The sequence below is a fragment of the Saccopteryx bilineata genome, chromosome 1 (genome assembly GCF_036850765.1).
Source record: "Saccopteryx bilineata isolate mSacBil1 chromosome 1, mSacBil1_pri_phased_curated, whole genome shotgun sequence".
Taxonomy (NCBI): Eukaryota; Metazoa; Chordata; class Mammalia; order Chiroptera; family Emballonuridae; genus Saccopteryx; species Saccopteryx bilineata.
Window position 1 is genome coordinate 131919902 of NC_089490.1, and position 20237 is coordinate 131940138.

The 20237-nt window shown below is 53.7% G+C and overlaps 2 protein-coding genes across 12 annotated transcripts; both read right to left on the reverse strand.

Annotated features, from left to right (window-relative positions):
* Positions 1 to 1127: 1127 nt before the first annotated feature.
* On the reverse strand, positions 1128 to 9328 carry PRAM1 (PML-RARA regulated adaptor molecule 1). 3 transcript variants are annotated; one of them, XM_066266855.1, is made up of 10 exons: positions 8078 to 9317; positions 5209 to 6694; positions 5060 to 5123; positions 4898 to 4971; positions 2150 to 2207; positions 1934 to 2042; positions 1672 to 1834; positions 1556 to 1589; positions 1408 to 1442; positions 1128 to 1291 (listed from the first exon to the last, which is right to left on the reverse strand). In XM_066266855.1, exons 1-10 carry the CDS (start codon positions 8174 to 8176, stop codon positions 1254 to 1256), a joined length of 2160 nt encoding a protein of 719 aa, XP_066122952.1. In that variant the 5' UTR covers positions 8177 to 9317; the 3' UTR covers positions 1128 to 1253. The 3 variants fall into 3 exon arrangements, 2 of the variants coding, with proteins under 2 accessions (XP_066122952.1, XP_066122942.1); XM_066266845.1 differs by having other exon boundaries at positions 1934 to 2066; positions 8078 to 8208; XR_010730269.1 differs by lacking the exons at positions 1128 to 1291; positions 1408 to 1442; positions 1556 to 1589 and having other exon boundaries at positions 1701 to 1834; positions 1934 to 2047; positions 8078 to 9328.
* Positions 9329 to 11709: 2381 nt separating this feature from the next.
* On the reverse strand, positions 11710 to 17474 carry ZNF414 (zinc finger protein 414). Of its 9 annotated transcripts, XM_066266915.1 has the most exons (11): positions 16505 to 17472; positions 16101 to 16116; positions 15928 to 15998; positions 15463 to 15772; positions 15065 to 15172; positions 14867 to 14972; positions 14012 to 14355; positions 13881 to 13931; positions 13321 to 13494; positions 13123 to 13225; positions 11786 to 11832 (listed from the first exon to the last, which is right to left on the reverse strand). In XM_066266915.1, the coding sequence occupies exons 1-10, from the start codon at positions 16706 to 16708 to the stop codon at positions 13152 to 13154; spliced, it is 1458 nt and encodes a 485-aa protein (XP_066123012.1). In that variant the 5' UTR covers positions 16709 to 17472; the 3' UTR covers positions 11786 to 11832; positions 13123 to 13151. The 9 variants fall into 9 exon arrangements, with proteins under 9 accessions (XP_066122994.1, XP_066122979.1, XP_066123012.1 ...); XM_066266897.1 differs by lacking the exon at positions 13123 to 13225 and having other exon boundaries at positions 11710 to 11832; positions 16505 to 17473; XM_066266882.1 differs by having other exon boundaries at positions 11785 to 11832; positions 13123 to 13494; positions 16505 to 17474.
* Positions 17475 to 20237: the final 2763 nt, after the last annotated feature.

A 20237-nucleotide genomic window follows, 5' to 3' on the forward strand; every position in this document is an offset into this window, starting at 1 on the left:
CTGCTGGTGAGGGCCAGATCCTGATTCATAGACAATGCCTTCTAGCTGTAACCTCACATGGTAGAAGGGTCAGAGCTTTCTTATTTCATTTATTTATTTAGAGAGGAAGGGAAAAAGAGGGGAGGGGGAAAGGATGCCTTCATTAGTTGTTTTACTCATTCTTTGATTGCTTTCCATATGTGCCCTGACCTGGGATTGAACACACAACCTTGTCATTTCAGGATGACATTCTCAACCGAGTTAACTGGCTGGGGCCCCAAGAGCTTTCTTTTATTTTTTTAGTGAGAGACACAGAGGGACAGACAGACAGGAAGGAGAGGTAAGCATCAACTCATTGCAGCACCTTGGCTGTTCATTGATTGCTTTCTCATGTGCCTTGACCAGGGGGCTACAGCTGAGCCAGTGACCCCTTGCTCAAACCAGCAACCATCGGGTCGTGTCTGTGATCCTGACCTCAAGCCAGCAACCTCAGGGTTTCGAACCTGGGTCCTCTGCATCCCAGTCTGATGCTCTACTCACTGCACCACCGTTTGGTTGAGCCCAAAGACTTTCTTGAGCTTCTTTTATAAGGGCCCTAATAGACCTCAGTGCTTCCTAATTTGGGCATTAGGGATTTGTATGGGGGTAGGGAAAATACTCCATCCATAGCAGCTTTTCTTTGCTGAGACAGACCAAGCAGTGTGTGAGTTTCTGAGCATGTTTAGTCCTGTGGAAGTTCAGGCTAAACTTGATAACCTGGGCTTTGTCAGAACTGAGTTGTCCCACCACCATCACTGTCACCAAAATGACCTCATACATAGGTCCACTTGAGTTAGATAGCTGTTTGCGTCCTATAGGGAGGGAGCAGCAGTTGCTACTTGTTCTTTTTGCTTGTGTGGGTTGGGGTCACAGTTTTGGGTGTGTTGTTTCCCTCTACAGAGCTAGCAGCTGACAGGGATCCAGTCGCATTGACTCAAATCTAGAAGTCTAGCAGGTTACCAGTTTCCTTGTCACCTCCCTGCCACACTATTTTCCTTCCTGGTCTTTATCCCTGAAGGGTGAGAATGAGGAGGGAATAGACGCCAAAGAATGTGCCAGTCAGGAGGTGAAGAAAAGACAAGCAGCAGTGATCACTTTAAAGAGGGGCTTTATACGATCCAAGTATGTGCTCAGGTGTGAGCCTTGGCAGTTCTGTGACCTCCAACCTGGGATCCAGGATTCCTGGGTTAGTGGTTGGGCTGGCAAGTTGTCCTGGGTCCCCACACCTGCAGGCCTTATTGTTCTTTGGGAAATGGTTGGCTTTCTAGAGGGTCTGCAGAGGGGGATGGGTGACTTTGAGTGATCCCTCTCATAAACAGCAAGCAGCCCCCAGGGAAGTAGGGTGGGGAGACACTGGTTCCCACCAAATTGCCCAGAACATCTACATACCCCAGAAGCCAACGTCATCATACACCTCTGTTTCCCTGGTGGAGAGCAGAGTTGGGTCAGCAGAAGTCATCCCTGGGCCCGTTAACCACCCCGTCACCCGCCCCCCGCCCCCCCCCCCCCCCCCCCCCCAAATCACAGCAGTACTCACAGGGGCAGCAGTGCAATTCTGGGCACGTAGCCATCTGCAAAAAGAATAGGGATGGTGAGTTCTTGGCCAACAGTTCAGAGCCTGTCTCCCCAGGGCTGCTGGCCCAGCTCACTCACACTTGCCCTTGGTGTCCCGGCATAGCATCTCATCCTTGTTGGTGAATTCGATAACCTCCAGGATCTCCCCACGCCGGATCCCCAGATGCTTGCCACCCCCACGACGTGTCTTGGCATTGGGGTCGATCATCATCTTCGTCTGAATTACTATCTCCCCCTCAAACTGGAGAGGGACACGTTAGAGGCTTTGGCTGTGCCTACCCCCTACCCACCCTAGGGGTCTTGGTCCACCCAGGGCTCTTGATTAGTTTTGTGTCCACACCTTGAACTTCTTCCGGAACTCCCTCTCAGCTTTCTCGGCCTTCCGGATCTGCTTCAGGGTCTTAGGGTCTGCAGGCAGCAACTGCTGTGGGTGAGGGGTCCTCTCCTTCCTGAGCTCCTCAAGGAAGTGGATGCTTATGAGCAAAAATGTACTCCTCAGGAGTTCCTTTCTACTGTGGTCTCAGAGCTTGCCCCTCCCTGCTTTGCCCTGTTGTACCTGAGCTCAGGTTCTTGTGGCTTCCTGAGGGGTTGCTGGATAGGTAGCAGCAGTTCATCTGGGAGCAGTCAGAACACCAAATTAGGGCAGTGAGTGTCCAGCCTCTCTCGACCCTGGGGGCTTGATCTTGAGTGAGCCTTTCCTCTGTCAGTTTTCAGTACATTCTCCCATTCCAACCACATCCCCTCCCAACCCTTGCCTGCCCTACCCCTGTCCAACCTCTCCCCAGGCCCTTGTCCTGGGCTATGAGTTCTAGTAGATTGCCTTCCATTTTCTTAACTCTTACCACACGTTAGGCATGGTGGAAATTTACAGTTAATTCATTTCAACCCTCAACTTGCTGATGAGGAAATCAAGGCCCTGAAAATGCAAAGTAACCCATTCAAGGTCACCCAGGTCATAAGTGGTAGAGGCAGGATGTATTAGGACGCTTCTGAGGCCACTTTTTTTGTGTGTGACAGAGGCAGAGAGACAGAGGGACAGTAAGGGACAGACAGGAAGGGAGAGATGACAAGAATCAATTCTTTGTTGCATCTCCTTAGTTGTTGATTGCTTTCTCATATGTGCCTTGACTTGGGGGCTACAGCAGAGCGAGTGACCCCTTGCTCAAGCCAGCGACCATGGGGTCGTGTCTATGATCTCATGCTCAATCCAGTGACCCCATGCTCAAGCTGGTGAGCCCACACTCAAGCCGGCAACCTCAGGGTTTCGAACCTGGGTCCTCTGCGTCCCAGTTTGATGATGATCTATCCATTGTGATACTGCCTGCTAGTCAGGCCTGAGGCCATTTCATGTCTGGTGCCCAGAGCAGGGTGGGCAATGGAAATTATAATAAGATTTGGGTCCAAAAATGAGGCAAAAGCATTTCCTGGAGGCAAACGAAGTCAGCCTATGAGAAGGGGCTAATGGGGTGGGGTTCTTAGACAAGCCTGGTTGACGATGAACCTGGACTGTGAGGGTCTGGGAGTGAGACAGCCTTCTATGGAGAAGGCTGCTGGTCATGGGGTTGGCTTTCAGTGAGAGCCTCTTGAACAGGTGAGTGAAGGCTCCAGAACCTGCAGCCCCAGCTCTCTGCTGTCCTCTCCGAATGACTCAGAGCGTCTAGATGTTTCAGACCTGCAGGTCTATCAAGGAGCCCACTGAAGGGTATTTGCATGGTGTTCTCACCCCTTCAGACCCTGAGCCTTGCATCCAGCCTTGGTGTAATGCTCAGACGATGGTGCCATTGTAGTCCCACCCAGACTAGGGGTGGGCACCCAGCTGGGAACAGTCTTCAGAGTCCCTACAAACCCACTGCAGCACAGAGCACACAGCTGGGCACTGTACTTTGGGGTGGACTTGGTACACCCTTGGCCCAAACTTCCTGGCAGTGTGATCCTGAGCAGACCTCATAGGGAAGGCAAGTCTCCTGTGGATAGCCTGCTTAGGTTCTGGGAAAGAGATGGGCCTGGCCTCCAACTATGCAGGAAACCTCTGGAATGGAGCAGCTACTGTTCTGTGTGAAGCAGAGAGTAGGACAGACATGGAAAGGACAAAGCGGCCTTTGGGACAACCCATACTTATAGTGAATCCCACACTGTCTCAAGAAGGGAAAAATCTAGGGACTGTGAGCAGAGGTGGGGATGGGCCTGGTCTGGTTGGGGAAGGAAGAGGCGTGGGCCATGCCTACAAAGCTGCTGGAAGTGGAGTGGCCACTGGCATTCCCTTCGCATGTCCAAGTCCCCAACAATGATCCCCCAGAGCCGATCCACGGCCTCACTGGAGTGGAAGTAGGAGGGGCCATGTCAGGAAGCTCTGTGCTAACTGCTGAGGGAAGGCTGTTGCAAGCAGCTCCCTGGGGGGAAAGCTCAGGAGAAGCAGCCACAGACAGAGGCAGCTGACCTGGGTCAGGGGTGCTAGTGGGTAGAAAGAGGTAGGATCCGAAAGACACATCTGATAGAATGATCCCCCACAGGAGGCCCTTCTAAAGCCAGGGTAGAGAAGCAAACTGGAAGTAGAGGGACCTAGCCTCTGTGTAATGGCTGTGTGAGCTGGGGTAAGTCACTTCTCAGGTCCTCAAGCCTCCACACCTGTAAAATGAGCATGACATTGTCTTGTGCAGATGCAGTGCTTGTGCGGAAGCCATTTTTGTTTTCAATCGAGGTTGGCAAAGGCACTACCCCTGCTTGGGCCTGCTAGGCTAGCATCCAGGAGTAGAGAATTGGAAGAAGGGAGAGAGAAGGGTACTTTGGAACCCCAGACACTTAGAGAAAGTGCCAGGGCCACATCCTGTGTCCATCCTAATCTTTTGAGTTCTAAGCTCAAGTCTTTAGGTACTTCCAACATAATAGGTCTATGAGGGAACCTGACACCTTCTTTGTCCCCACTCTGCACCCAGGTGTAGGCTCCAAATTTGGGCCTTGTCCATGCCAAGCTTGCTTGTGCCTTTTCGCCCCTGTGTACACACCACCAAATCCTCTTGCCACTTTTTACCTGACTCTTTCACCATCCTGGGTCACCCTGCTGCCCTGGCTACATCATGCTGACTGGCTCTTGGCCTCTATTCTGACATTCACCACACACTGTTCTGCCCACCAAGAACTGGTGTGACCTTTCTAAAAGGCCCCTCCTCCCCTCTGCTTTCTCCTCTGCACTGTCAAGGAGCTGGATTGATACTTAGCCTTATACCAGCAGTGTGGCAGAAAATACCCTTGCAATATGTGTCCCAGGTGCCCAGGCTGTCCAGGTCCAGCCCCACTGCCAACAAACCTTTGCCCTTAGGGCTGGGGCTGGAATCTGTCAGCCCCACATCATCATACAGTTCGTAGATCTCCTCCGGGTCCCTGCAAAGATACCTGAAATGAGGGCCCCTTCCTGACCCATGACCCTCACCTTAACCTCCCCCCCCCACACACACACACACACACTCACTTCAGGATATCTTTGGGCGGTCGGGCCTGGAAGTGGATTCCAGAAGAGTGGGCCCTCCACAGAGCTGTGGAAAGAGAAGCCAGAGGGAAGTAGGCACACACAGCCAGGGAGCCTCTGTCCCCTTCCTGGACTGGGGTGTACTGACCCACCTGTATCTGCTGCTGAGGGTCTCTCAAAGCTCTGGACATCCTTGAGGCCTGGGGGCAGTGGGGGTTTGGCTGGAGGGGGTCCCAGGCTGCTGATTGGAGGCAGAGGCCTCCGCTGGGGTGGGTGGCCAGGTTTGAGGCCCAGCCTTGATGCTCCACCGTGAGTGAGAGCTCTTGACCTCTGCTGCCTTGCTCCAAATCCTGGGGTGAGTGGGGATCTTGGGCTGGAGCCTGTGACAGCCATGGGCAGTGAGCTCTCTGAAGCAGAGCCAGGTAGTGGGGGCTTTCTAGAGGGATCTCCAAGGAACTTCTTGGACAGAGCACTGGGCTCTGGCTGTGAGAACTTGCGGGAGGGTCCCTGGCCTTCACGTTGTGCAAACTTCCTGGGGTGTAGACTGACCTCAGGCTCTGAGGATGTCCTGGGGAGGCTGCCCAACTTGGGCTGTGGGCACTTGGAGAGTGCTTTAAATTCAGACTGCCTTGGCCTCTTGGGAAACAGACAAACCTCAGGCTCTGAGGATGTCCTGGTGAGGTCACCAAACTCAGGCTGTAGGGGCTTCTTGGGGAGGTTACTTGGCTGAGGCAAAAATGGTGGGGTCGTTTTTGGAATGGCACTGACGTCAGGTTGTGAGAAGCTGGGGTGGGGCTTACTGGGTTCAGGCTTCCAGGAGGGTGCCTGAGGCTGCTGGGGCTTTTTTGGAAGCACACTGAACTCAGTGTGTGGGGGTTTCTTTGGAAAGGTACTGAATTCAGGCTGTGAGAGCTTTGGGGTGGCCTCATTGGACTCAGGCTGCCAACACTTCCTAGGGAATGTACTGAATTTGGGTTCTGTGGGGGGCCTGGTGGGGTTGCTGAGGTCAGGCTGCAAGGGCTTCTGGGCAAGTGCCCTGGGCTCCGACTGTAAGGCCTTCTGAGGGGCCTCACTGACCTCAGGTTGCAGGGGCTTCTTGGGCAACACAGTGGCCTCAAACTGTGGGAACTTTTTGTGGAATTCACTGAATTCAGATTGGGAGAGCTTCTTGGGCAGGTCAGTGAACTCAGGCTGCGGGGGCTTCCTGGGCATTTCACTGGACTCGGGCTGTGGGGGCTTCCTGGGCACTGCACTGGACTCAGGCTGTGGGGGCTTCCTGGGCACTGCACTGAACTCAGGCTGTGGGGGCTTCCTGGGCACTGCACTGAACTCAGGCTGTGGGGGCTTCCTGGGCACTGCACTGAACTCGGGCTGCGGGGGCTTCTTTGGGAGATCAGTGAACTCGGGCTGTGGGGGCTTCCTGGGCACTGTACTGAACTCGGGCTGCGGGATCTTCTTTGGCAGATCAGTGAACTCGGGCTGTGGGGGCCTCTTTGGGAGATCAGTGAACTCAGGCTGCGGGGGCTTCTTGAGGGGTTTCTTGAACTCAAGCTTCAGGGATTTTAGAGGGAGGTTGCTGGTCTCAGACTGAGAGGCCTGGAACTTTGCTTGAAGACTTCGGAAGTCCTGATGGCTCTCCTAGGGGACATAGTCAGGCAGGGACTGGCACATACAAGTGTTGTGGAGAGATGCCATGGAGACACATGGACATGGTCAACAGACACACACCCTCTTATTCTTTCACTCCTCCTCCCCTCCCCCCATGTCTCCAGTCTCTTCTCTTCTAATTGCAAAATACATCCGGGATCCAACTATTTCTTACTGTGTGTAGCATTAACGACCAGAGGCAACCTTGGACTCCTGGACTCCTGCCAACCCTCCATCTCTGATTAGCAACCCCCACAGCAGCCAGAGGAAGCCTGTTAACCCAGAGTCCCCAACCTGCATAGTTTTTCTTTTAGTACCTGCCACCATGTATCATATTTGTCACTTATATTGTTTTTTAAATGTGTGGGCAGTGACTTGGCTCATTCACTGCTGTCATTCCAGTGCCTGGCACACAGTAGTTGCTCAGTAAATATTTGTTGAAATAAAGAACATAGAGGGCACAAGTTAGGCATATACTCAGCCAAATCCAATCTTATGGCTACAGACTCATAGATAGGTGCAGACACTCAGAGACCTGAAGGCAAACGTGGGTGCAGGGTCTCTCACAGTCCCATGCTGACAGGGACATTCACATCAACAGTGCCCATGAAAACTGGTAGGCAGGCTCCCAAGCACCGGCACAGTCAGGCACAGTGCCATCTATATAGTATGTGCAGTCTGTCCCAGGTACAGTGCCGACCATCCCGCACCACTGGTCAGACAGGAAGATGCAAAAACTAGACCAGGCCTGCTCTAATGACAAGTTTGCCAGAAGTGGCCTTGCCACAGGCCCCCAAAGCCTGGCTTCAAGTGGGATCAAGGACATTGAGGGAGGGAAAGGTCAGAGATGCATGTCTTCTCCCCCAGTTTATGTTTTCCTTTCTAGAGGAGGTGAGAAAGGATTGCAACTCCTGCTTCAAATGCCTCTGTGAAAGTCCCCCGTACCCGCTGGGTTGGCACAGGGCTGCAAGGTGACCCATAGGGCCAGAAGGTTATGCCTGGGGTGACTGGCTGGCATGGGGGCTGGCAGCGGCTGCCGGACCCACTCTGTCACCCACAGGAAGACCTTGTGCTCACCCTGGCTGTCTGTTACCAGGTTGCTCTTCATGCTGACTGAGGGGCGGGTGGGGGGGGGGGTAGGGAGTCGTCTGAGCAATCCCACCATCCCTGTTAGAGTTGCAGCTTCAGCCTGGGCCACTGGCCCCTTGGAGCTTGGACAGTCCTAGAGATGTATCCTGGCTGCTTCTACCTCTGGGACTTCGTCGTGTTAGTCATTCCTATTTCCCAGGTGGGTTTTCTCTGCCATTGTACTCTTGGAATATGCCCCCCAATTTCTACCCAGCCAGCTCTCCCAGGGCTTGGAGACTCACTCACCATGGTGGCAGGCAGGTGATGGGTCTTGGTGAGAGTGGGAACTGAGCTGGGGCTGCTGCTTTCAGGAAGTGACTGTGGCTTCTGCTCCACAGGCCCCATGGGTAGAGAGAGCAGAGGAGGAAGGAAAGGAGGCGGGGACAGCCCTGGCTTGTCCCCAGCTCCTGTCTGGCACTTCTTGAGTTCCCGACCTGTCTGCTACTGTCCCTGCATTTCATGCATTGGAGGTCAGCACATTCTTAACACAGTCACTAGTCTCTTGGTTCTGCTCTCTCCCTCACCTCAGGCCATCACGTGCCCTGCTAACCTCCAGGCCCTGGAGAGGACTTGGTGCTAGACCCTGACGACGTCCTGCAGAGGCCTGCAAAGGCCAACTTCAGCCAGACTCTCCATGGGAGGTGGGAGTTCTCAGTGGAGAAGAGGCATAGTCTGCTCTGCTCTAGGTGGGAGACCCAGGAGTCCTGCGAGTGTGATGGGTGAGGAGGCCCTTTTGTTCTGTTACCTCATCTGCCTTCCTTATTTTAACGGTTCCTTGTGGTCCACCTCCCAGCTCTGAGCAGAACTTCATTGTTGCAGGGGCAGGTAGCACATGGGGCCATAAATAGCCCACCTGGATGGCAGATATGGGGGTGGGTAGGTGGGTAGTAATATCCAAGACCTTGGCCTGGGGAGTGAGAGAGTTGGAGGACACCCCAGATTCGCAGTAGACGAGGGTGGGAGGAAAGTCAAGACAGCTGGGAGGCCAACGAAGAGAGGGGATGAAGGTTGTGGGCAAAACCAGCACAGGCAGGATGTAAGTAAGGCCCAGCCAGGTAAGATCCCGGGGTGGGGGTGGGGGGGTCAGTTCACTGGGAGAGTACAAAGCTCTGGTTCTGAGTTTGGCCATGCATTGGCATTGCTTGAGGAATTTCCAGACAAAAGCTCCTGGAGATTCTGACTTAATTGGTCTGGGTGTGTCCACCTCTACACACTTGCTAGGTGACTCTAATGTGCAGCTGAGAAGCACCTGTGCCCATCAGTCAGTCACCTGCAGTCCCCATTGTTCAAATGCAGTGTCTGCTTCCAGTGAGTGGTAGGGCCTTAGATTCTACATGCCAGGTGATGCCCATGCTGCTGCTCTAGGATCACACCTGGAGTAGCAAGCACATAAAAATTTTCAAAAAGGCCCCCTGGCCAGGTAGCTCCATTTAGTTGAAGTGTGGTCCTCATTTGCCAAGGTTGCAGGCTCAACATTCTCCCCCCCCCCCCATCAGGACAGATAAAGGAATCAACTAATGAATGCATGAGTGAGTGGAACAACACATCAATGTTTTTTTCTTCTCTCTAAAAGTAATTTTAAAAATTAAAAAAAAAAAAAAAGTTTCCAGAAGGATCCAGAAAGACACATTGAGACAGGGAAGGAGGCTTTTTGTCTTGGAGATGCATTCCCAGCAGGAGCCCTTCTGGCGACTGCCCTGCCCACAGGACCACAGGCTACAGTTGGAAATGACTGCCTGTTTGAGTGCCAACTTTAAGAGCACAACCTGAGGGTTCTGGAACCTCTGTGCCTGCGCTTGCATACGGACATGCACCCTCAGTCACATTTCTAGATGTGAGTGTGCCCCTCTGAGTGGGGTCTGGGGAAGCCAGGGATGATGAGGGGTAGGTCCTCTCGGGGTCTCCACAACCAACCACCACAGGCTGGTTACAGACTGACAGACCCAGTGTTTGCTAAGTAAGGGATGATTGGCCAAGAGCATAGATAAGCTAAAGGACATGAATGACAGCCCGTGACTTCCCAGGCTCTTAGACTGTTGGCTATGGACATCTCCAGTGCAGAACTCGGGAGTTTGGAAGGTCCCTCCCTGGCCGAGCCCATTTGGGGAAGAGCACGCAGGCTCCCCGGCACAGTCCCCAGCGGACACATGACTGCCACGCCTCTTTGTGCTTGGTACCTTGCTGGAGGCATGAAACCATGACCATGGACCTGCTGCTGCACTTGAAGCTGCAGAATCAGAAGCCGGGAGAAATAAGCGTGGCCTAGGGTTTGCCATGGGGAGTTGAGGGTGTTGGTGGGGGCTCCTTGGGGCAAGTGTGTGGAATTCTGAGGGCTAGGGAGGGGAGCGATGGGGTTCCGTTTGCGTGTGGGCACAGCCTAAGCTGGATGCTGGGGTGCGTGGTCCCTGCACAAGAGCCACCGGCAAGGCACTGGCTACCCTAATGTGGGGGTGGGGTGGAGGCAGCAGCTTGGTGCAGCCACGTGCGGTCTAAGCACACTGGGTCTGGAGGACTGCCAACATGGGCCGCCACAGGCCCCCCCCCCCCCCGAAAGCGTCAGGGGCCCAGGAGGGGGTTGCTCGGGCCTGCGTCAGAAGTCTTCACCTCCCCCTCTCCCGGTGCTGTATGAGGGTGACCGAACCGGCCCATGCCAGCCAGTGACAGACCTGGTGTCAGACAACTGCTGAGCTGTGGACCAGCACCTGGCTGGCTGCTTGGGGTGCTCAGCCAGTTTAACATGAACCTACACCGGGCAGCTGTACAAGGTGGGTGCTAACCTGGATTGGCGGGTTCCTCATTCTCCCTCAGACTGACACTCCTGGGCGCCCTCTGCTGGACGAGCTGGGACCCTAAAAGGACTCATTGGTTTGGGCATATGGGAATTGGGGTGGGGTCAGTGGGACCCTCGGTGGAGTAATAGGTTGGCCAGAGGAAGGGCAGGGGCTGTGGAAGCCTAGAAGGGACACTAAGACAGCAATGCTTCTTAGGCGAGCAGACAAAATGTTGGATATGAGTCGGGAGAGGGTGACAGAAGAGATTGTTTCTGGAGTGGGCAGGGTACCCAGGTCAGGTGGTGACCCAGCTGCCTAAGTTTCAGGGCAGTTCCCATTGGCTCCAGAGGAGTTGTGGACCCTTTGAACTCATGGGAGGGGTGGCTGTATCTATATGGATGATGGGGGAGAGTAGGGGTCTCTTTGGAAAGGTCCTGACAGACTGGGAAGTGGCATCATCCCCTGGGTTTCGGGGTGGCTGAATGAGGGACTTGATGAGGAAGGAAAACTACTGGGCGGTGGTGGACCCTGGAGATGGGCTGGGGGCCTGGGGAACCAAGACCACTAAATTCTGTCCCTGGAGATGCAGGAAAGCCTGGCACTAGGGCCAGATTTCTCAGAGGGCCTAGGGAATGTGGGAATAGGGCCTAGGGGAGAATGCCTTTGGGGCCCTGCTACCTGGGTTTTCTCATCGCTCCTAACTGCCCAGCTTCTAGGGTGGCACAGAACCAGTGAGTGGTTTGGAACTAGGCCTGGCTAGAGTGAGTCAGGGTTTGGTCAGCTTATCTTCCTAGCCTTACCTTCTCTATGTGTAAAATGGGCCTCCTGTCCCTGCCCCACCTACCCAGGTTCTTGAAAAGGTCCAGGTAGCCATTGGTTTGGTGGACAGAGGGATGTGAATCATTTGCAAACATTTCCCAAGCCCCCTCCCTCTCTCCCAGTTTCTTTAAATCCTCACAAGGACTCCAGGGGTGAATATCATACCATTTTAAGGACTATGCAGTAAGAAGGCTGAGTCCTCCTCAGGATCAGTAGGGTTCCAAGGCTTCTAGCTGAGAAGTGGGGAGCTTAGGGGGCCCTGGAGCCCCATTGCCTGACCGCCTATCTAACTCCACAGCTGGTGCTAATCCACAACCACCACAGCAGGGGCATGGAGGTTCTCCATGAGATGCTCGCTCACAGGATGTCTTGTTTCCAAGGAGGAGAAGGGAGGAGATGGCTTGTGTGGCCCTGGGAATGAGGAGGTTCAAGATAGGGCTACTAGGAGAATAGGATCTTTGTTTTCCCAAGGGAGCTATGAGGAGCCACTGAAGGGTATAGGAAGGGGAGGGACACAACCAGAAGAGACCTGTTTTCAGGGCTGTTCAGACTGGTGGAAAGGGTGGGAAGAAGTGGTTTGGGTACTCCATTAAGAGTCGAGTGTTGGCCCTGGCCGGTTGGCTCAGCAGCAGAGCATCAGCCCAGCGTGTGGAAGTCCCGGGTTTGATTCACAGTCAAGGCACACAGGAGAAGCACCCATCTGCTTCTCCACCCTTCCCCCTTTCCTTCTTCTCTGTTTCTCTCTTCCCCTCCCACAGCCAAGGCTCCATTGGAGCAAAGTTGGCCCAGGTGCTGAGGATGGCTCCATGGCCTCCACCTCAGGTGCTAGAATGGCTCCAACTGCAGTGGAGCAACGCCCCAGATGGGCCAAGCATCACCCCCTGGTGGGCATGCGGGGTGGATCCTGGTCAGGCGCATGCCGGAGTCTGTCTGTCTGCCTCCCCCTTGCTCCTCACTTTGGAAAAATACAAAAGAGTAGAGGGTTGAAGCGGGACTGGAAGGGAACAAAATGTAGAAGATAAAACCAGCCTGAAAGGCAGATGCCAATAACTTATGGGACTTCCATTCGCAGGAGGCTTGACCCATAAAGTTTTGGTGACAGCAGTGCTGAGATAGCAGTGTGGCACCAGAGTTTGAACCCTGGTCCAGGCCTGACTTCCCATGAAGGAAGGGAAGAGGAGGACCAGAATGGGGAGGGGTAAAGAGGGGTCTTTCCAAAGGTGATCTTGGTGAACTCTGCTCAGAGCTGGGGCAGGTGGAGAATCGAGGAGGATAAGGATGAGGCCTGAGTACCAGCCTGCCACTGAGTGCCCAGCTCTGGGGCTCTGGCACTGCCGGCTATCCTATCAGCTCTCTGTGAGTTAACTAATAACGGCCTCTGGACCAGCCTCTCTGCCTGTCCTCCCCATTGACTCCCAAGACTTAAGTAAATAAAACCATTAACTTCCACCACACCTGGTTTCTGGAAGTGGTGGGACAAGACAGTGGACAGCGAAGTACTGGGCTGGAGATTGGGTCCCAGTGTTCAGGTGACAGGGGAGGCAGGCTATACAGGGGGGAGTGCCCAAAACTGCTAAAGAGGCCACTGTGCATAAAGGGCCAGGGACCTAGACACAGCACAGGCCAGTTCATCGCGCCTATTTTATTTCCCCCCCATCCCATCCATATCAGGCCCGCCTAAAATTACAAAATTACCCACACCTCATGTCCCACCCACTATGCAGCAGGGTTCAGAGCGGCGAGAAAACTGGACACTCCCCCTTTGATAGCAGCAGCGACACCGTGGGTGCAAGCGGGCCCGGGTCTGGGTGGGGCAAAGGAGGAAGCAGCTGAGTCTTGGCCCCGCCCCTTGCATCGGGGAACCCGTCTTACCCACCCCCGCGCTCCCGTGGGCCTTACCCGCCCCGGCGTCAGGGCGCGGCTGCCCAGGCGCCGGGGTCGCGGGGGCGATGGGGCGGTGGTCCTCCAAGTGTAGGGTCATGGCGGGCCGCGAGGCCGTAGAGAAGGCGCACTGCATGCACGAGTAGCGGCCACGCGTGTGCTCCCACACGATGCGGCTTGGGGCCGCGTGCCCTGCGGGCAGGCGGGGACCCTGTCAGTCCCGGCACCAGACCAGAGGTCTCGTCCACCCCCGAGGACGGTGTTCGTGGACGAGGGAGTTTCAGACCTTTCCCCACTTCCCATCAGCTCGCGGGCGCTGAGGGTCTGGCCTGGTTGATTCCCTTCCCGCGGGTGTTCCCCCTGGAATTGGGGGCACTGAACTTTCCATCCCTGGAACCCCAGAGGAGCGCGAGCTTTACACGGTAACGCCGGTGCAGATGAAGGCGCGGGGGTCAGTAAATTTTAAGGCAAAATCCTGTATTTCGGGGCTGGCACTGCTGCCTCCCACCATCTCCTGGGCCCTACAGGGCGTAGAACAGAAACCCCTCCAGCCTGCCCTGGTGGTCACCTGCACGCACCTGAGGGCGCGTCAGAGCCGCCCTGGGGTCTTCTAGGACTGCCGCCTGTACCTGCGGTAAACGAGCGGGTCAAGGTCAGAAATGGGAGCAAGCCCAGCCCACCGTTATGACGGTCCTGCCACTACACTCACCTTGGCTCTTTTTCCAGACAGCGGCGCTGGAGGCCGGCAGCCCAGGCGCAGCGGCCAGGAAGGGGCGCAGGCGTGGGGGGCTTAGGCCAAAGGGCGCGGGGTTCAGGTAGGGTAGAAAAGGCCCGGTGGGGGAAGGGGCAGGGGTCGTGAAGGGCTCGAGCAGCGGGAACTGCAGGCCTGGCACCGACGCAGGGTCGGACTCCACGGGGCGCTCGGGCACCGACGGTTCCTTGTCGAGGGCACTGGGTGGCGGCGGGGCTGGGCTCTGCGCATGCTCGGCGCAAACATGCAGATGCTTGAAGAGCGAGCGGTGCGTGCGGAAGCGCAGGAGGCAGTTCTCACACCTGGGGGCAGGCACAGGGCTGGGCTGGGTCTCCTGGGGCACTAGGGAGAGGCCTATCGAGAGCTTGTTAAGGGAGCTCGTTTCCAAATCACAGATCCCCCACCTGCGGGGGTAGAAGCTTGCTCTAAGCGCCCCCCTACTGCGGCCGCGACCCTTCCAGATCTCTCCGGGTCAAAGCCCTGGGAAAACGCAGAAGAGGTCTCAATTTTGACTTAGGTGACCACCTTTCCTCTAGGAAAGCAAGGAGAGACCGGATGGAGACATACCTACTTGGCCCTATCTCTTCCAGGTCCCCGGGATTCGCTCCTTGTAACAGTGTCTCTAAGGCAGGCAAGGGCAGGGCTTGCCCGAGGCTACACCCACTTCCAGAACCCCAACCCCACCCTAGCCCCCCGACTAGGAAGTGGAAAGCCCTTTACCCCAGGTAATGACTACCAAAACCAGGAGCAGGAGGAACTGACTGGGGCCTAGTGACCGAGGACCAAAGGAGTTTAGGGTGGTCAAGGTCTCACTTGAAGTAGCGATTGGGTTTGTAGTGCAGCTTGCCATGGGCTACCAGTTCCTGCATGCTGGGAAAGGTCTCGGTGCAGCTCAGGGCGGAACAGCGGAAGAGCTTGCCTGGCAGGGCAGAGATGGAGGATGGTGGGATGGGGTGGCCATGGGTCAGCCTGGGAACTCTGCCTGCCTCCCACCACCTACCCTGGTCCTACCTTCCAGGGACTGTGTGGGTGGGCAGTGGGTACGCAGATGTTGTGCCAAATCACGAACGCTTGGGAAACTGAGGCAGCAGCCAGGGCTGGAGCAGGGTATCCGCTTTCCTGTAGGATGTACACAGCGGTCATTCATTCCTCCCCCAACTGTGCTGTCCAGGGCTATGCCCCAGAGAGGCCCCTATGGTTTCCTACTAGGGTTTTTACCTCCTCTATCAGACCAAGCTGCCAGAGGGCAGGGGCTGAGTTGGTCTGGCTCATCACTGTAGCCACAGCCTGGTACTTGTGTGGTACTCAGTAAATGGGGATTCTCTCTAGATACCCCCAAGTATGGAGATACTCTTCACTCCTATTATTACAGGGCCTGTGACCCCACTGAAGGCCCTATCACAGGTCACCTGGTGGTGGGCGTCGCCTGGGAGGCCGCAGGTCCTCACTGGTCCTGGAGACTGTGCTGCTCGGGCCAAGGTTGGGTCCAGGGCCAGGCTGGCCACTGTCTGGGGCTGAGGAGGCACCCTGCTGGGCCCCTCCAGGCCCTCCACGTTCCCTCACCGGGGGTGTGGCTGCCTGGTGAGGACTTGATTCCTCTCCCATGGAGAAGGAGGTGGCTGCAGCAGCCACACCCTGGGACACTTCCTTGTGGGTCTCACTGGAGCTGGGCTCTGCAGCGGCCAGCATGGCTGGGGTGGGCCCAGAGGGTTCCTCCTCCTGGTGGAAGAAAGAGGTGGGGAGAACCCCTCTAGGCCCACGGTCTGCTGGGGCCAGCCAGGGGACCCACCCCCACAAGACCGTTGTACATTGCAGAAGCAGCTAATGCTCCCCAGACAATAAATACCCAGTCAACTCCCACCCTAAGGCGTTACCATTAAGGGAGGGCAGGGGATGAGGGCAGACTGAGTTCCTGTCTCGTCTCCATCCCCAGGCAGGGGGCTAGCTGGGAAGTATTCCAAAAGCAGAAGGCGACATCAGTCAGAAATTGCTCTTATCAAAGCAGCATCCCTTCCTCCCCAACTTGGGTAGGTGGGAGGTGCCTTACCCGGCAGGGGCGTGGCCTAAAGGGAATGGGAGGGACAAAGGCTATGAAGGTGGGCCTCTCAGCAGGGCGGGGCTAGAAAGATGCAGGTGGAGCCGGAGGTGGCCAAGTGGATTGTTTAAGGACGTCGATATATATGCCCTCCGGGCTGGAGCTGTGCAACGAACTTGGAGGTGTTGGGGGCCCCGTAATATAGAGATCAGGGGCGGAGCCCGAGACTTGTGGGCGTGGTCCAGGTAAAGTCAGGCCCGGAAGTAGGGAGTAGGACGCTCGCGGAGTGACCATTAGCGGCGGGGCGAGTGTCCGGATGTCAGGGCGGGGTTGGTCGGAGGATGTGTACGCGACAGGACCGCTCCCCGCCAGTCCCCGCTGGCTCGCCGTGCCCGCGTCCCCGGCGCCGCGCTCACCATCCTCGGCTCAGCTAGGCCTCTTGTTTCCACAGCTCCTGCGGCTCCGGCTGAGGCTGCAGCGACTCCCTGGGTGGCTGCAGGATCACACTCACAACGGCGCCATTTTCTGCCACCCGGCTCTCGCGAGAGCACGGGCGGGACCTGCGCACGGCGCTCCGTGCGGGGGTGGGGCCTGAAATCTGGGGTCCTCGACCGACTCATGGGGCGGTCTTGCAAGCCAAGGCCGGTTTTAACAGTTTTAACAGTTTGTGCGCTGAGAGCAGAGTCTACGAATGGGCATCTTTATCCCCTTCCGTCCCGTTACCAGCCCTCGAAAGGCTATAAACAGGCTTCTCCTTTTTGAAGAGGTGTTTAGTAGGCATCCTTTTTGGAAGGGAATTGGCACTAGTGGTTAAAAATTTCAGTACACTGGCCTGACCTATGGTGGCGCAGTGGATGGGGTGTCGACCTGGAAATGCTGAGGTCGCCGGTTCGAGGCCCTGGGTTGCCTGGTCAAGGCACATGTGGGAGTTGATGCTTCCAGCTCCTCCCCCCTGTCTCTCTCTCCTCTCTCTGTCGCTCTCTCTCCTCTCTAAAATGAATAAATAAAATAAATAAAAAAAAAATATTAAAAAAAAAATTTCAGTACACTGAGTTGGAGTGGGTCCATTGTGATAATAACTAAGGGCGGGGAAGCAAGTTGTCAGGAGAGGTGTTTCTAGGAGCATGGCACTGGTTGTACCAGAGTGGAATGAGTGACCTATCACAGTGGTTTTCAACCTTTTTGCACGTGGGGACTGGTGAAAATAGAATTATTTCAGGGACCACAAAAGCAGAAATCACCCTTAGCATAAGCTAATTCAACTAGATCTCTTGACTAGATCATTGGGTTAATAATATTCATACAATAATATTCATATAGTAAACTAAGATCATTGGGTTTATAATATTCATACAACAGGATGGTTACTTTTCGTGGACCAGCACAAAATTTCTGGTGGACCAGTGGTTGAAAAACACTGACCTAGCCTGACCTGTGGTGGCTCAGTGGGATAAAGTGTTGACCTGGAACACTGAGGTCTCCGGTTCGAAACCCTGGGCTTGCCTGGTCAAGGCACATATGGGAGTTGATGCTTCCTGCTCCTCTTCCACCTCTCTCTCTCTCTCTCTCTCTCTCTCTCTCTTCTCTCTAAAATTAATAAAGTCTTTAAAAAAAAAAACCGAAAAAAAAGAAAACCACTGACCTATTGTGCTGGATTCTGGGGACTCAGAGATGAACAGTACCAAGTAACTAACATCCCTGGCCTCAGAGGCTGCTTACTTTTTTTTTTTTTTTTAAAGAGACAGAGAGAGAGAGAGAGAGAGAGAGATAGGGACAGACAGACAAGAACAGAGAGAGATGATAAGAAGCATCAATCATCAGTTTTTCATTGTGACACCTTAGTTGTTCATTGATTGCTTTCTCATATGTGCCTTGACCGTGGGCCTTCAGCAGACCAAGTAACCCTTTGCTCGAGCCAGCGACCTTGGGTCCAACATGGTGAGCTTTGCTCAAACCAGCTGAGCCCGTGCTCAAGCTGGCTACCTCGGGGTCTCGAACCTGGGTCCTCCACATCCCAGTCCACTGCGCCACCGCCTGGGCAGGCTAAAGTTAGAACTTAACTAGTCAGATGAAAATAGTAGACAAACATAATTTTACTAAACAATAGGCCATTAAGTAAAGCAGAGTTATTAATCAATAGTGACCCTTTAGAAGCCTGCATAAGGCTGATGCCAATATTGTTGTTGCTCAAGATATTGTGTACTTAGAATGGCTTACCACCTGATTTATAGCTTAAAGAAATGTACTAACCTCTTCCTGGAATATTTGTCCATATTAAAGCAAAAATAACTATTAATCAATGTATTCTACATACCATTTGATTATAACTTAGTGTATAAAAATAAAGCTATACTAGTCATTGGCAGAGATGCCTGGCAGATGAACTGAAGAGTTTGGCTCTCTCACTCATTTCTCGCCGATGCCATCCATTCCTTTGGGGACCCCTGGACCAGCTGGAGTGGGACTCTGGCAAACGGTGGAAGGGAAGTAAAAGTAAAGAGAGACAAATATACAGTGATAGAAAATGATTTAACCTTGGGTGATAGGCACAGAATGCAATCAACAGTTTAAATGCTATGGAAATGTTTACCTGAAACCTATATACTCTTATTAATCAATGTCACCCCATTAAACTTAATTTCTTTTTTTTTTCTTTTTAGCAAGAGAGATGGATGGACAGATAGGGACAAACAGGAAGGGAGGGAGATGAAAAGCATCAGCTCACAGTTGCAGCACCTTAGTTGTTCATTGATTGCTTTCTCATATGTGCCTTGATGAGAAAGGCTGCAGCCTAGCCAGTGACCCCTTGCTCAAGCCAGCGGCCTTTGGGCTCAAGCCAGTGACCTTGGGGCTTCAAATCTGGTCCTCAACGTCCCAGGCTGACGCTCTATCCACTGCGCCACCATCTGGTCAGGCAACTTAATTTCTAAATTTTGAAAATTTCAAAAAAATTGGGGAGGGGATAGGGATTTCTCAGGGAGGGAGAGACAGGTTTTTCATGCTTGTGCAATTTGAATTTAAAAATGTTTCTTTTGATTATCTTTAATGAGTTAAAAACTTAAAAAAACAGCTTGTTTTCATGCAGCTTGGAAAGCTGTATTTGTATGTGTGCAGGGGAGATTGATGCAGCCTGGGAAAGGGTGAGGCCTCAGAAAGGACAGAGACCTAAAGAAGTTAAAGGAGGGACTGGACTTAAGAAATTTTGTAAGTCAACAGGATGTGGGCTGCATGGGTGGGGCCAAGATGACAGGTTTGCAGATGCTGTAACCTAGATGTGAGAAGCTATTAGAATATGTTAAACCCACTCCCTTCTCCATACCCAGCACCCCACCCAAACTGCATTCGTCCATCCCATCCAGAAGACCCTATTTCCTGCATATGTGGTGCCTGCCACAGTGGTAATGGGGAACGTGGTACGTGGCTGTACACCAAAGTGCTGGGAGTGGCGGCGGGGGACATCTGCAGGGTGAATCCAGTGAGACAAAGCGCTGGTTTCCTCTTCAGCACCAGGAAATGCCCAGCTGAAGTCAGTGGCTCATGTGGGTTGTCCTCCCCTCCTTGTCTGTCTCATCTAAGTCTTACAGTGAGAGATGTACACAATGGTGGTGGGCAGAGTGAGAAAATCAGAGATGAAAGGAACCAGGGATATCAAGGGACTGGCTAAATGCTTTTGTATAACAATTGACTAATAAAAGGCAGTTGAGATCCAGTTGCAACGTTGGGATTTCTTTTCCCCTGCCTGTTGTTGTGAGTTGGGGGTGCAGAGAGAGAGATCAGCAGATGAAATGTCAGTGAACTAGCAAAGGACCACTGCTTGCTTAGGCAAATGGTGCTGAGTTCGCGCTGTGTCCTATTTTTATTCACAAGATTTCAAAAAGCTTGTTTACTTAGAAATTGGCATAGCATCAAGCATAACCTTTACTTAAAGATACATAGAATACATCTGCATGTTATAATAACAATACAATATCAAAAGGCATTATCTGCTATTGCTTCTATGGTCCCCACAACAGTCCTTTCTTTATCTCAAGGAATGGCCATGAAGGGAGCAGTAAAATCTTATGAGAATGTTTTACTGAGAAGAGAGTCTAGCACCCTCTTTCGGTCACATAGACTTGTTTCAGTGACTCACCTTCGAATCACAAAACA

Excerpts from the sequence above, each read along its gene's own strand:
- ZNF414 (XM_066266882.1), bottom strand. The coding sequence starts at position 16,708 with ATGAGTCGGTCGAGGACCCCAGATTTCAGGCCCCACCCCCGCACGGAG. Across the intron at positions 15,173-15,462 it reads CAGGCGACGCCCACCACCAG|GAAAGCGGATACCCTGCTCC; the intron begins GTGACCTGTGAT and ends TACATCCTACAG. Across the intron at positions 14,973-15,064 it reads ACCCACACAGTCCCTGGAAG|GCAAGCTCTTCCGCTGTTCC; the intron begins GTAGGACCAGGG and ends CTGCCCTGCCAG.
- PRAM1 (XM_066266845.1), bottom strand. The coding sequence starts at position 8,176 with ATGGGGCCTGTGGAGCAGAAGCCACAGTCACTTCCTGAAAGCAGCAGC. Across the intron at positions 1,590-1,671 it reads CCGGGACACCAAGGGCAAGT|ATGGCTACGTGCCCAGAATT; the intron begins GTGAGTGAGCTG and ends TTCTTTTTGCAG. Across the intron at positions 1,292-1,407 it reads TGATGACGTTGGCTTCTGGG|ACCCTCTAGAAAGCCAACCA; the intron begins GTATGTAGATGT and ends CCCCCTCTGCAG.